This window comes from Trachurus japonicus, chromosome 7 (assembly GCF_045865225.1).
Source record: "Trachurus japonicus isolate A0001 chromosome 7, Traja_1.0".
NCBI lineage: Eukaryota > Metazoa > Chordata > Actinopteri > Carangiformes > Carangidae > Trachurus > Trachurus japonicus.
This window is the reverse complement of record NC_140913.1, coordinates 10,888,432-10,903,267: the sequence shown is the minus strand read 5'-3', so window position 1 is coordinate 10,903,267 and position 14,836 is coordinate 10,888,432. Positions and strand designations below refer to the sequence as shown.

The window sequence follows — 14,836 nt, the reverse complement described above, 5'->3', positions numbered from 1 at the left end:
AATTCTCCCCTGTGGTGTTTTAGTTTTGTAATTGCGTGAGATGGACTGAGCTCAGTCCACGACTGCAAATAAGAGAACAGAATCGTGAAAGTTATTTTGTGTATTAAGTAAGTACATTGAATTTCTTTCTTTATTTGATATTTTACTATGTATACTTATGGTTTAATGGAAATGAAGCCTCATCCTTCTGTTTTTCCAAGTAGCTTTTTTGAACTGTTCCATAAAAAGAGGACTATCAGACCACACATAAGATAAATGTGGTTTCCAGTCAGCAAGAGCAGAGACTATCTTTCCATACACTGATGCTCACTCCATTGCACAACTATGTCAGTCCATCCTGGTCTTGTTCACTCCATGTCCACAGTTGTGCACTGAGTTCAGTCCATTTCAGACAATAACTAAAGTGAAACACTCCAGGGGTGAGTTTTATTATTCATTGTCCATCAAACAGGGAAACAAAATAGCGGCACTCTCCACAGCATGCTGCATTGTTCTTCCTCTGCTCTGGCTTCTCTCTACCCTCTATCCGGTTGCAATTGACTCCAACATTTTACATTTTGCAGGTGTCATGAAAACTCATATATACAGTATATTTGCTCTCCCAAATACTTGGTGTCTTACAGGTGTTCTCTTTTTCCCCCTTTTGTTCTATTTGGAAAACACATAAACTTCTAAGGAAATGTGCCACAATAAGGGCAGTGTATTCTGTTTCAAATGATTGTGATTGTTGCTTCTGTTCAAAACCCCTGACATCCTGTCCTCTTTCACACACTCACTCTCTCCAGGTGCCTGTCCTGTGTTAATGGGAAATTCTCCTGTTACTGGTGCAAATATCGACACATGTGCACGCAAGACGCCAGTGACTGCTCCTTCCAGGAGGGACGAGTCAACACCTCTGAGGTGAGGGTGTGAGCACACACTCGCACACACACTCGCACACATACACACGTGCAGAATTACAAAATCACACCCCATCCATGTGGTTAAACGTGTTTTCACAAATACTTGCACACAAAGAGACACAGATTCAGAAACACTGAAATACAGAGCAACACATGAATACATTTAATAATATTAATGCATGCACACACTGACACACATAAGCGTGTATAGTGTATAGTGGCATAGTAATGCAAAGGGTGCAGCTGGGACCTGTACAACATTTGTGTGTGTATGAATGAGTACTGCTGTGAGTGGCCCAGCAGCAGCTGTTGTACTCCAAGCAGTGCTGGATTTATTCACTTATAAACAAGGAGGGGTGAATGAGTATGCAAATAGCAGCGCGTGCTACTGTCCCAAATGTTATATTTGCATGAAAACCCACATCCATCCACAACATGACGGGCTTTCACACTCCCTCTGTCTCCGTCGAAGGCTCCGTCTCTCACACAAGTAGAAGAAATTCTCACTCAAACACAAATGAACTTTTGTGTTTTCACAATACCTTCAAACCAGCATGTGAATGTTTATCCAATAATTACGAATAGGACCGTCCCTTTTGGGAGTTTTGTTTGAAAGTGTGTCTCTGTGAGTGTGTGGAACACTTGACTCCACATACACTTGTCATCACATCCTCCCATAAACACACCGTGCTGACATCCCCATCTTGTTTGGAGAGCCACACCAATTTGCTTTATTTTTTTAATTTTTTTATTTGTTGCACATGTTACTATGGTTACCAAGACAATTTGAATGTCAGCTGGCTATTGCTGAATTGTGGTACACTGACACACACACACACACACACACACACACGCCATCACCACATCCCCACATAGATTATTGTTATTAAGCTCTCAGACAGTGCATGTGACAGCTTTGGGCTTTTCTCTCTCTGTCATTGAACAGGTAACATTTTGAAGCAATGCATATGTACACTTGAACACAGCAGCAGCAGTTTTGTCGTCACACATTTATCTCCCGTAGCCTTGATTTTGTTCCAATTTGCCAGTCCGCAGCCCCTGCTGAAAGCAATATTGCCCATCTCCGCTGCCTGAAAAAGTTTCCCCTGTGTCATTAGCAGTCGGTTGCCAAAGTGATTGAATTCACACTACACTGGTTATCTTCCCAAAGGCATTTGTCATATTTCTTGAGGCTGACTTCACTTCATATCTGATAAAATTCATAGCATCTGCGAATCTGTGCCACAGGTAAATCACAAAAACACACCTCCTCCTCCCTGTGTGTGTAAACAGATAAACACTAATGTATAATTCTTGCCCTCTCAAAGTAAATATAAGTCTCTGCTGTCACTTCCTGGGTATGTAAATATATATAAATCAGCTGTATTATGACAGCAGATAAACAGAGAGGCGCATTAGGGGCGACCAGGCAGAAAATTGCCAGAGTCAGAGAAACACTTGAGAAGACCATCAACAGAAATGTGTATAAACACAAACAATGAGAGAAACAAACACCAAGACAAACAAACACAGAGACAAACAAATTTGCTCTGCTCCAATGAATCCCAGCATTGGGCTGGTATGGCAGACTGGGCCCATGCTCGGCCTGGGGGTTGGTTCAAATGACTTTATTCAGATTTAGAGGAAATAGGAAAAATGAGATAACAATAAAAAGAAGAAAACAAGTAATAGAAAATCCTGATTTTTGCATTCATTGTCCTGCCTACCAGCTCACCTACTTGTCCCTTTACTGATTGCAATTTGCCTGCTTGTTAATTAAGCTGTTCATTAATTTTACATGGAGCTGCTTTTTACTCTGGATATTTTATGTCCCGCAAATGAATTAATGTAGCGCAAGATTGACAGCGGAGACTTAACATGGCTGCCAAGTAACAGCCCCAGATGGAAGCTTTGACAAGGAATGGTTTATTTTCCTTTTTTTTTATGAGAGTGTAGAACAAGTCCTCCAACCTAAATGTCCAGATCATAAGTCCTTATACTCAGGTATGACGAACAGTAGCATACAGCAACAATTGCCATCATGGTGTGACTATCAGTTTGACGTGAGGAACAAATAGCAGCATGCAAGTCACCTATCGTCGCCCTATTAAAATAATGGCCTAAGTCATTTTTTGACGAAAATGAGTTTTTGCCATAAATCATCTCCTGATAATGCTGGCCACCTCTGGTAAAAAAAATCTTAATCTTTAGTTGAGAGGATCATGCTTTTTATGTCCTATAAGACAATGGCCTATGTCAAGAGGGTGACTTAGGCCATTTTATTCTTCGCCTAAGTCAAAACTTTTTGATTCTTGTCTGACTTGGGCAATTTAACGCTTGACAGGGTAATTTCAGTTTTGAGTTTGTACTATGGAATGTTAGGGCAGTTTAAGCCAGGTTTAACTTTGCCTAAGTCACCCGAAAATGTTCGGAAAATTGCCTAAGTCACTTTATTCTTTAATGTTACATAATTAACACACAACGTTCTATGTATGTCAACAGTCATCCACTGTCAAGGCCTTTTTGATTGAAATGATTAATAAATATCATATGCTCTGAATTTGGCTAAGTTTTTTGTGTTTTCCCGAAAACTTGAAAAAATGACTTAGGCCATTATTTTAATAGGGTGACGCTATAATTTTTGTTTGCTTTAATGACTGTGGCCACTAGAGGTCGCCTAACAATGAAATGTTACTCTACTATAATAATGCAGTGGTTGTACAAGCTTGTGTAGAATGCTACAACTGCATGCAACAATAACTTAATCATTCGTAATGACCTGAGCCGCTGATGAGTGATGATACCCTAATACTGCCTTCATGTTTTGTTGACTCCATAAATATAAGTAGAACACAAACACTTTTTCTGGAACCCTGTGGGTCATGGGATTCCTGTGAGATTCCCCCAGGATGGGATTCATTTAAACTACTAATCATGTGAGTCGGACGAAACAGGAACAAAACTCAACAGAAGTAGGCAGGGCATGAATTGTATTTACTACTATAGTGATACAGTGAATGATATCTCATGCCTCTGCTCCCATCAAACTTATTCTATATATAGTCTCTATATTCAAAAAACAGTGTCCATGTTTGTTTTTGCGCACATGTAGCACAGGGAAAAGGCAAATTAGTGGGTATGCTGACGTCTGCACACCAGAGCCTCAAATACACCCTTTGATGCTGGAATTTACATTGCGAGGACCCCGGCTGACCCCCCGCATACTCACAGATGTGGAAAGCAGAACACAGACTTTAAGCTGCATGGTTGGGTAAATTTGCCGTTATGGATAATTAAAAAGCTCTCATTAATTGGGGATCTTTGACGGGAAAGTCAGACAGGCTGTGAGCCCACCCTCCACTCCACATGGTCTCTCCCCACGCTGGTACAGTAAAGGAACACGACCTCCTGCAGTGGCATTAAATGTTGGAATTGGATGTTAAAACTGAGGTGCAGCTTTGTCCATTATGACCGCATTACTCCTGATTCTGGTCCGGTTGAGATGGAGGATATAATGACTGTCGTGGTGAAAGCTCTGTAGAGCTGTGTCGCCTTCCCCCATAAACTTTGCAGTGTTTTTAAATCTGGTAAGCCTTAAAACCCCCTGGATCTTTCCTCAACCTGGCCCTTCTGGATTTAATTGTCTCACTAGCACCTGAAGCAACACATCGCCACCAAAGTAGCCCCCATGTTTTTTTAATGCAGTGTTGTTTTCTGTCTGTACACCTGTTTTCACCTAGGCTGCAGTAGCTAGATTGTTCTTCATGTGTCAACAACTGGGTCTGTCGATTTTAGACCCTTTCCCCCCCCTATTTATTCATTTCTATTTTAGGACAGTGTACTGTAGCTTATGGAGGGTATTTATTTAGGTCTGATTTATTCATGAAGACACTGCTTGGGTGAAATCATCTGAATCTTTGGAAAGGAATGCTCATTATGAGCCGGTGCTTGTTCTGCATCAGCCCCTCTGAAACGGTTTAACTATCGAGGCATTGACCTTTTCAATGAGTGAGACTGCACCCCACCAGCTCTGCCTGTTCTCAGTCCCCTTTCACCTCACAGCATCCTCTTTTCAGTCCTCTTCCTTTTCTTCCCTTTTGTCCTATTCATCCCTTATCTCTTGACTCTCCCTCGTCCTCCTCCTCCTCCCTTCAGTCCTTTCCTTCTTTTCCTGGTGAATCGACCACCTTACTGTCAGTAAAACACGTAAGGTCCATGATGCATTGCCACGGCACATGGGATTGAACCGCTGGCTTCGTAGCCTCGCCTCATTGATAATCATTAGCAGGCTGTGTTGGGCTCCAGATGTACAGAAGGTGAATATAGATATGTGGATCAGCGTTAGCCTTCGTGCCGCTAATTAGAGGATGAATCACCATGATGAGTGAGTTGGCTAGATGGTCGTATGTTTCTGTCAAGTCACCTCGCTGCTGCAGGAAGCGCCAGTGTGTATGAAGGTACCCACAAACACCCACAGGCCATCCCATCGTATCACTGCTCAAACCCCGCGTCTCACCAGCCGTCTCCATATGGGTTTCCCTTTTTGATCTCTAACCATGCGAGCTCTTCCCTCTTGTTCACCCACTCCTCATTCCCTCCACAAGTCAATTAGCAGAAGCCAGACACTCTCTCTTTGTGTCTTTCAGCTATTGGGTGTCAGAGTTACAGCTGTTGTTCCATTGGTGCTGGTATCTGGAGCTCAGGCTGGTACATATTTCCGAGTTGCCCAGCTCTGAGACTCTGGGGCTGGGGCTGGCACAGAGTAAGCTTCCCTTTTCCCTCAGAGTTCCTCTGGCTGGGGGAGCAGCCTGCCACTGATAGACTCAGCAGTGTGGGTGTGTGTGTGTGGGCACATATGTGTGTTAATTATTCAAAGTGTATTAAAGCTTAAAGATGCATCTCCAGATGCTTCTCTGATCGTTGGCGTGTTTAATGGAGAGAGACAGATGAGATGAGAAGCGAAAGGTGGAGCATCCACAATAAAACATAAGGGGAGGAGTGTGGCAGTGGCCTAGTTGTCAGAGAAGAACAAGCTTGCTAAAACAGCCATGGGCCTCATTTATGAAACTATATACAAACTGCACATAAGAAATTAAGAAAAAAAAATCATGCAGTTTTCCCTTCAATAAACAGCCTGCAATTTTACACACATCCTCCAATAAATGAATAATAAAATATATACTAAACAAGTGATATCACCTCTAATATGGCCCCTTTAAAGTTGTTACAATATTCAAAAAATGAGTTTAATACACAGATTATAAATGGAAGAGGATACTGCCAGAGCAGGGCTTAATGTTTTATTATCTCCCCTCTCTCCCTAGAAGAAGATCAGAGGTCACAATAAAATGCCTCTAATTAAGTTTGTGTCAGGAAGCTCATTTTTAATTGTCTCATTATTGTTGAAAATTGCAGATTGGACAGTGCATTTGCCCAAATTGCTCAAGGCCAGTTCGTCAACAAGCTTGGTGAAATTAGGATTGATTAAACATGTTGTTTTTGGTCTCCATGGTAAAATAAGGAAAAAAAATTGGGACAGAAAGAAAAATCTGAGGATGGGTGAGGGGGAGGGTTGATATGCTGAAGGAGGACAGGGAACGATGGGTGGGCAAGGGGAAGGAAGATAGATGACACACAAGGGAGAGGAAGTATCAGGGTGGTAAAATATATTAAAAGAGGAAGAAGATATCAGTTTTGATCGGAGCAACATTAACAAACGACTGAACGGAAAGAGAGGAAGGAGAGAGTGAGTTGATGAAAGGTGGAGAAGGATGGAATAGTAGGAGAAGGATGCAAAAGATGTTTAACCATTCAGGAGATGAAAGGATACTTGGGGGTCGTGACACCACCCTGCGCCTCGTGCCGTGTCTCCTTAGCATCTACTCAATAATTCCATGTCATTTAGTTAATGCTATCTGCCCTACTTTCTCCCTCCCTCTAAGCTCGGCTGCTGAAAATCACTTGAAGACTACTTTAGAGCTACAGAGCTTACTTTTGTCTGCACAACATAAATAGGAAATGCTCAAAAGTCACTAATGATTAAAAGTGGCAGATGATTCTCAAACAGTTTCTTTTATTTTACATGGCGGCTTATTGACTTTCAACTTACATTCATGGTGCTCTTGACTTCTTTTTAATTCTGTTAATACACTCAGCTTTATGAATGTATGAAAACACAAAGATAAAGAGTCAGTGAACACTTGTATTACTCATGTGATGATGGTTTCCTGTGTTGCTTTTCTCTCTTCTTCCTAAACTTCACTCCACTGTTGCTCTGAAGGCAGAGATGAGTATTCATATACAGTTCTTATGTGTCTCCTGTGACTTTCCTGGAGTGTGGCACTGAATGGCTGTAGTAGCCAGTCTTGTTTGTTGATACCAGATGCTGCAGCAAAGAAACTGATGTAGTTATATCCTTGAAACTGAAGACTTCAATCTATGTTTATATGATGGGCTGTTGAAAGTCCATGGCTGTGTAAGGCTGAGTATTTAGGTTTCAATACCACAACTTGTTGATACCACCTTTGATGTATATAAATGCAACTTACAGAGTCACTTGCAAATTAAGCAGCATAAAATCGTCAAAGTCAGAAACTATATGATAACAGAATATTGGAAGAAGACTGGACAAAGTATTCAGACACTCAACAATGTGTTTTCTAAAAAATATTGATGTTCAATGTCTAGCCCCGAGGATTCACTGGTTTCATGTTTGACAGATTCACTTAACAGGAACCATCATGGCTTGAAGGCTACTGAAAATTGGACTGAATCCTCTGATCACATTTGTGGTGTCAGGAAGAAAGTCATGGCTAAGTTCATCTTGATCCAGTTCAAAACCTTCTGACTTCATTTTTTTATTCATATATAAATGCATCTGCCTCCAGGGTGTTTTTTTTATTTTTATTTTTTTACAATAGCAGAAATAAATTCAATTGTTCTTCACTAGAGAAGATGTGGGACCTCTTTGATCAGTGATGCTTTATTAGAACATACAAGCATTTTATGTATCTAAATGTAGTGACTACCTATGGAATTGGACAAAATTGGACAGCTTTCAATTGTGTCTGCAGTCTGCAGTATGTCATAAAACATCCACAATCAGTGATAGAGGATGAAATAGGGGCTGAATCAAAAGGTCCCCAATATGGGTTCTGTCATTTAAGGCAGTCCTGTCACATTAATTCATATTGCAGCTTTGTTGCGAATATAGTTCAGCAGCAGTGTGACTTCTTTCCAGGTTTCAATAGTAGAAAATGATAATGACATGCCTCGATTAAAAGTGATGAGAGTAATACAGTTTTCAACAGGAAGTACAATTTTCTGCATTCTGATGAAGCTGTAATGAAGTCAAAGTGTTGCTTATGTTCGTATTTTAAGTATCAGCATCTCAGTTCGTAGCAGCACAAACTCTTTCTGTGTTTTTATCTTTCCTGCTTCACCCGTCTCGCTCCATATCCCCCATAGTAAAGGGCTGCAAAGAGTGGGTGGACACTCCAAAAGGCTTCTAACACAGTTCAAAGTGTCTTTTATTTAACAGAAGAACTCCTAGTGTGGTGCGATGCCCTCCTTCCACCTGAGACTATAACTGAGGTTCATTTGAGCAAAATAGATGAAAAGTTTTCTTGTTGAAACGAAGCATGGGGGGATGAATCACAAATGTAGAATAAAAGATGAAACAGGCTCGCAGAAATGATAGCTTTCAAAAGTTTCTGGCCCACAGTGAATTTGCATGCCAGATACTACGCTGCGTCTTTTATTGTGAAGTTGACTGTGTTGCATATTGCTTAAACTTTCCCAGCCTCTGGGACCTTTGAGGCCATGAAGCTCATTCTCTCATCCCAAGACTAATAGTGGATATAAACCTAAAAACAAGAAGGCAGATGATGGGGAAGTCACTGCATTTATCTTGGACTTTTATAGTGTCCTTGAAAGGTTGGCTGATTCTTAGGTGGGTCACAGGGATGTCTTATTATTCACTAGGTCACGGTCTAAAATGAGTCTTCTTTTGGTTGGTTCCCACATGGCAAGGAGCGCTGTGCCATTTTCTCTTCACAAGATGAAACAAAATTCATCAAATTTGGTTCTGTAGGCTAAAAAAGAAAAAGAAAAGAAAGGGAGAGAGCAGACGGCTGTACTTAGTGAGGCCATCCCGGATAACTTCTCGTTATCAGTCGTGTATCTACTGTGTCACCCTCAGAAATACACGCACACATACTCACAAACAGCCTGCGTATTTTTAGAGGCTCCTATCGATCCACTAGCAGATGCTTATCGGCGACATCCTCCTCTTTGACCATCCAGGCCCGATAGCATCCAGATAGACACACAATCGCACTTGGTCATCAGAGATAATACACAGGGCACTGCTATTCTAATGGAGACATGTGTGATGAGGAGCTCTATACAGTCAATGGAGAAGAGGTCTTTTCCCAGTAGTCACAGCATTTTCTTTCCTATAGCTTCTTATTACTCTTGACAAATGTAGATCTGTCTCAAATGGCAATGCTTTTTTGGCCGTCGGTAGCAGGTGATTGTCTTTTGTTTTTTGTTTTTTTCTTAATCATTGGATCTTAATCAATTGTTGTCTTTTTAATACAATTACAGTTGTAATGTCCTCTGAGCAGAGCTACTTTGTAGTTCAGGGCAGATAGGTTACAGGTTGTGGCTAGCTGGTTAGCATGCTAACCTCTGTCAAAGAACAGACATGACAGATATGAGGTTTAACACTTGTTCTGCTTTCTACCAATGGACAAAGCTTAACTAGCATAATTTCCTCTGGACTAATTCATAGTGTGATGTGTGTGATAACACAACATAATAAAGAGGAACAGTGCTGTAATAACCACACACATACCTTCTTAAAGAAACCAGATTGTGTATGAGCTGTAGCCATTCCACATCAAACACTCAGACAGGGCCCAAAAGACTCTCATTGTTGGACCCAGCTGCTGCACTGATGGATACCAGTTTATGTCTGACCTCTGGTTGACCTCTTTTCTGGGTTTTTTACATAAGGATTTACAGCATTGACTGCACAGGCAACCTTTAGGTTGTTTTGCCTTGTCTTCACTTGCTATAGGGTTATGAGAGACAGATACAGAGATTAAAGAAAAGCTGTGAATGAAGGGAGAGAGAGAGAGAAAAGAACACTCTGGAGGAAAGATGTGGGAGAAAGTATTTCAGGTGACCTATATATACGGCCTTATGACTTGTCTGTGTGTTGATTGAATGCACAGATCTAATGGGATCATGAGCATGAACCATTGAACATTATTGTGGTATTCTCTGGAGTGCGTGTATGAGTGTGTTACTGTTACTTTCTGTTGGATTTATTCTCTAAGGGTGTAACTATATTAGTGTCTAAAACTGAGACATTGCTCAACAGATGACTCTTCCCCGCTCTCCTGGGAAATGTGGTCATCATATCAGATCCTTTCCCCTCCCTTAGTGTGTGTGTGTGTGTGTGTGTGTTTTTGTCTGTGTGTGTAACAGCACTGGTCGATGGGGTCTCGCCCCCTCCTTTCTGAAATGGTTCATTGGACTGTAACGCTAATCCGTGGGGACCCTCTACACTGCGGTGACCCCCTTGACACTCACACACATAGACAAACACACACAGACGCCCTCATCCATCATACACAGGGGTTGTCAGCGCCTCGGTGAAGCGGCCTCATGGGTGACAGCCGGCAGCCAATCGGGGCTCTCGCCTCATCTCTGACATCACCGTGGATGCGATATCTTCATCCTGATAGAAAGTAATTAGAAGCGAGTGAAAGAAGGTAAACAGATAATATAATGACTTTAAGTGTGGCAGAGCCAGATATAGATTAAGTAAATGTCATGTTTGTTTTTTTTCTTGTCTTTCATCCCACACATTACACCTCCATAGCGACGGAAAATGAAAGTTCGTAAACATTATACCCCTGCCTCGATGTATAAGTTTTATGAGTGATTCTTATTCCTTAACTCTGCAGCTCTACAGACTCCAAGACAGCTGGAAGCATGCATGGTTTGCAGGTGTCATTGTGTTTAAACAACCTTGCAGGTACACAGCTGGACACCAGTGTAGTTAAACATACACATATTTGGTTGAATATACGATGGGATAGGTACCACAATTCAGCCAGGGCATTGTGACAGCTGCAATCATTTGATACAGGTACTAATTTCAGCTGACTTTGATATTTAAAAAACATAAATCCAACATCTGCCTAATGTCTCATGGGACATAAAATACTGACATTCTGTTAAGTGCTTCAGATTGGGAAATATCTAAATGTCACAATGACATTCTGACATCTACTTTTCCAAACAATATCCAATGTCTGTGTGAGGCTCGAGTTGTAGCCACCATCATCTTTCTGATGCGGCATCGATGCCTGAGAGGCAGCAGAGCAGGTAGAAACCAAAGGGTGGGAGGTGAAGAAGGTTAGTAAAGTGTTTGAAGAGACTGCAAGACGAAACTAAAGAACAGACAAGAGAGTGGAGCAGGTGTGGTTTGGGTAGACGTGACCTGACCCCATCCATACATATATATGTCCCTGCTAACATCACAAAGCTGACAGTGACTGTTGGACTGTGAACCGTCCTCTTTGTCTTGGATCAGTTCCTCAACTTCTTGGTGAGATTGTCAGACACAGACATGTGACGTTAAGAGTCATGGTGTAGAGGCCGGTGCAGCCATGGTAGCTAACATCTCCTGTGTGTTTAGGACTGTTCGTCATAACTCTTCCTCCTTGTAAAACCTTGTTTTTCATTTCATCGCAGTTTGCAGATTTACATCATCCTGAGCCAACTGTCCAGGAACCAACATCAAACAGCTGAGTCTCAAACACCCTGCAACCCTGCAATGCCATAATGCAAGACAAGAAACCTATGATTTGTAGGCATCACCATTCAAATATACTTAAAGGGAGAGTTCAACATTTTGGCAAATTGGCCCATTGCCATAATTAGCCTACGTAGGTTCGCTCTGAGCAGCCTGCCGCTCCGCTCCGCCGTTCTAAAAAAAAAGCTTACACCGACAATTAAATGTAACGAACCTACTGCATTTGCCAAAATGTTGAACTATCCCTTTAAGCATCTACATGTGGAAGTGACCGGATTAATATAACTGGCCTTCAGTACTCAAAAATCATACACACTGCCCGTTAATATGCGTAGATAATACCGCAGAGGTGTTTTGCAGGAGGCCCACAGATGCCAGAAGCAACTGATAAACACTCAATAGAAATTTCCATTTGCAGTATGGAATGTGAGGTGAAACTATTTTTTTCCCCCTAAAAGCTTACCTCTCCACCTTTGATCACAGTTTCTGTGTATTTACCCCCAAGGCTACTGTAAAACACTCCACAGGCCTGAGTGCACTCAGTTACTGCACAGAGCCAGAGGGTAAAATTTAGCCTCAGATCAGTCTGTGTGTGTATGTTATAGCAATGGTTATATGTGTGGATAAGTGTGTGTGTATTTGGTTTGTGTATTCACCTTAGGCTATAATGTGCAATTTGGGTATACATATCCCGATATAGCATAGTTTGTGTGTGTGTGTGTGTGTGTGTGTGTGTGTGTGTGTGTATTGGCTGTCTGGGAAGTAGCTTGGTTAGATAAGTGTATGTATGGCTCCCATGTTGCTGTGCTCCACCCCTGCCTCGCTCTGTTGGGAACTTGACCTTCTAGACTCTCATCCCCGACTTTAATAAACGAGTGTATGGCTCCCAAGACCTTGCCTCGCCTCCTCATCTCCTCCCCTCCTTCCTTCTGCGCTTCACCTCTCCTCATCTCTTTCTTATCCACTGGTTTATCTCAGCTCATCCTCTGCATCGCTGCTCATCCCAGCCTCACAGCGCCATAAATGTATGCCTCAACAAGACACTTCTTTGGATGTCACACGATTCCCAGTGGCCGCCAGTGGCAGACAGTGTTGTACTGGGAACCTCCACTGGTGCGGAGATAAAAGAGGACGCACGCTCAGTCAACTCTTCGGGCCCGGATGAAATAAAGGTGGAAAAAACAAGGCAGGTAATGGGAGAGGAAACGAGACGAAACATACAGAGAACATCAAAAAGATCAAGTGTGAGCGAGGGGAAGGAATAAAAGAGAGGAGAGAAAGCGAGGGATTAGAGGAATCCCCCAGGTAAAGAGATTGTTGCGACGCATTGTGTAGAACTGCTCCGCTATCTGATGCAGACTCAGCTCTGACACCTGTCACCACTCCTAATGAAACAGCTCCCACAATCCTCTGCTCCCAAATCTTTTGTTCACTCGCTCCCTCCTTTGTGTGCGTGTGTGTACCTGTGTGAGTATGTGTGTGTGTGTGAGCGTTTGTGTGTGTGCTACCCTCTGTTTTCCCCATACATCCTCGTGAAATTGTGTCTTTGTATTGTATGCAGGTCCTATGTGGGGGATGCCTTTGTGTACGTGCGTGCATATTATCATGCTCCTCAGAGGGATGTGATGTTGTGCTTTTTATCCAGACTGGTGCATCGGTAATAAGGAACAGACCTTAGGAGAGAGAGAGAGAGTGTGTGTGTGTGTGTGTGTTGCTGAAGCAATAGGGACCAAAATGTGCAGGGGAGAGGCACAGATGTGAAGTAGCCTCTCTCCCTCTCTCTCTCTCTCTGTTTATGTGAGGCAACCAGACAGGATGTCCACTCCGCAATTGGAGCAGATGCTTGGGCCTGGTTATCCCGATATTAACAATGACTGCTACTTTCAGACTAGATATTACCATGTTACACACACACTCACGCACACACACACATGCGTCCCTCTTCCTGTCTGGCCTTTTTTGGTCGTGTTTTCCGTTTTATTAGAGGCTAGAAGCAGTTCATTAGTGGTCTGTCGCCATCTGTGAATACTTTAAACTTTAACTGTCAGCCTCACTAATTGACAATCTGCTTCACTCTGCTCGCTGCCATTGATTTAATCTCGTCTCTGTCCCTCTCTCCTCGATTCCTTCCTATGGAGCTCATTGACAAAACATGACGATTTTCAGATTTTCTTAAGAGAAGCATTTCAACGACTAATTGTGAAGTTAATATGGGTTTCCGCTTTTATCTTTTATGTCTCTATTATAAAGTTAACACATACATTTGTGTTTGTTTCATCAACTCTTTTGTCTCTTTACGCTCCACTTCTTTTCTCAACTTCAGATGTGCTGAATTACAGATAAAACTTTTTTTAAATGTTCCTTGGGACATGTAATTTCACATCTTCGCCATTCCACCCTGCATCCTCACATATGGCATCCATGCAATCACCTCCTGCTGTGGGAGCGTGCTGTAATAAGGCGAGGGGAGTAGTGGTGTCTCCGGGCGCCATTACGTTTAAACCTCTCGCTCCCCACCACATCCTCTCCTAACATTCCCAGGCCAATCTGCAAGTCATTACTGATGCTCCATTACACAGTAGCTCAGCGCAGAGCAAACTCATATAGAGATTGCCCTGCACAGTATGCTTCTGCTGGTGTGGTTTAACTTTACGTAGTCACTGCTGATTAAACAAAATGAAGCTCCCACAGATTTATTATTGCAGATATAAACGATCGCTATACCTAATAGGAAAGTTATAGTTTGCTTAATGGCGCTTTAAGTGGAATATGACCTGATTTATAAGTTCTGGTTTGGTATTTGAATGGCCTTCATGATTGTTTACCGCATCTCCAGATGAGCATCAAACACACTTTAGTGGACCTAACTAGTTTAGTGGTAATTAGAGACTTTACGGTATTGCAGAGGCCTTAATCCACTCACAAAGTCCTATAGCCTTTTAGTCAGACTTAATATTAATCAAGATTCCCCACAAATATTATCCCCAAAATATTCCAACAATTATCAGGTAAATAACTCCAGCTTTGAGTAAACTGGTATTAAATCCAACTTGGGGCTTTTTCAGCTGTGTTCTGACTGTTTTTAAGTCAACACACTGAGAGA

General features: G+C 42.1%; 1 protein-coding gene across 2 annotated transcripts in view; it reads left to right on the top strand.

Moving 5' to 3' along the window:
- The window catches only part of LOC146984216 (plexin-A1-like), a 269,653-nt gene that overhangs the window by 168,376 nt on the left and 86,441 nt on the right, over positions 1–14,836 (top strand). For both annotated transcript variants that reach the window (XM_085781169.1, XM_085781168.1), the window contains exon 9: positions 786–900. In XM_085781169.1, coding sequence (XP_085637295.1) covers positions 786–900 — 115 coding nt within the window. The remainder of the gene's footprint in view (positions 1–785; positions 901–14,836) is intronic.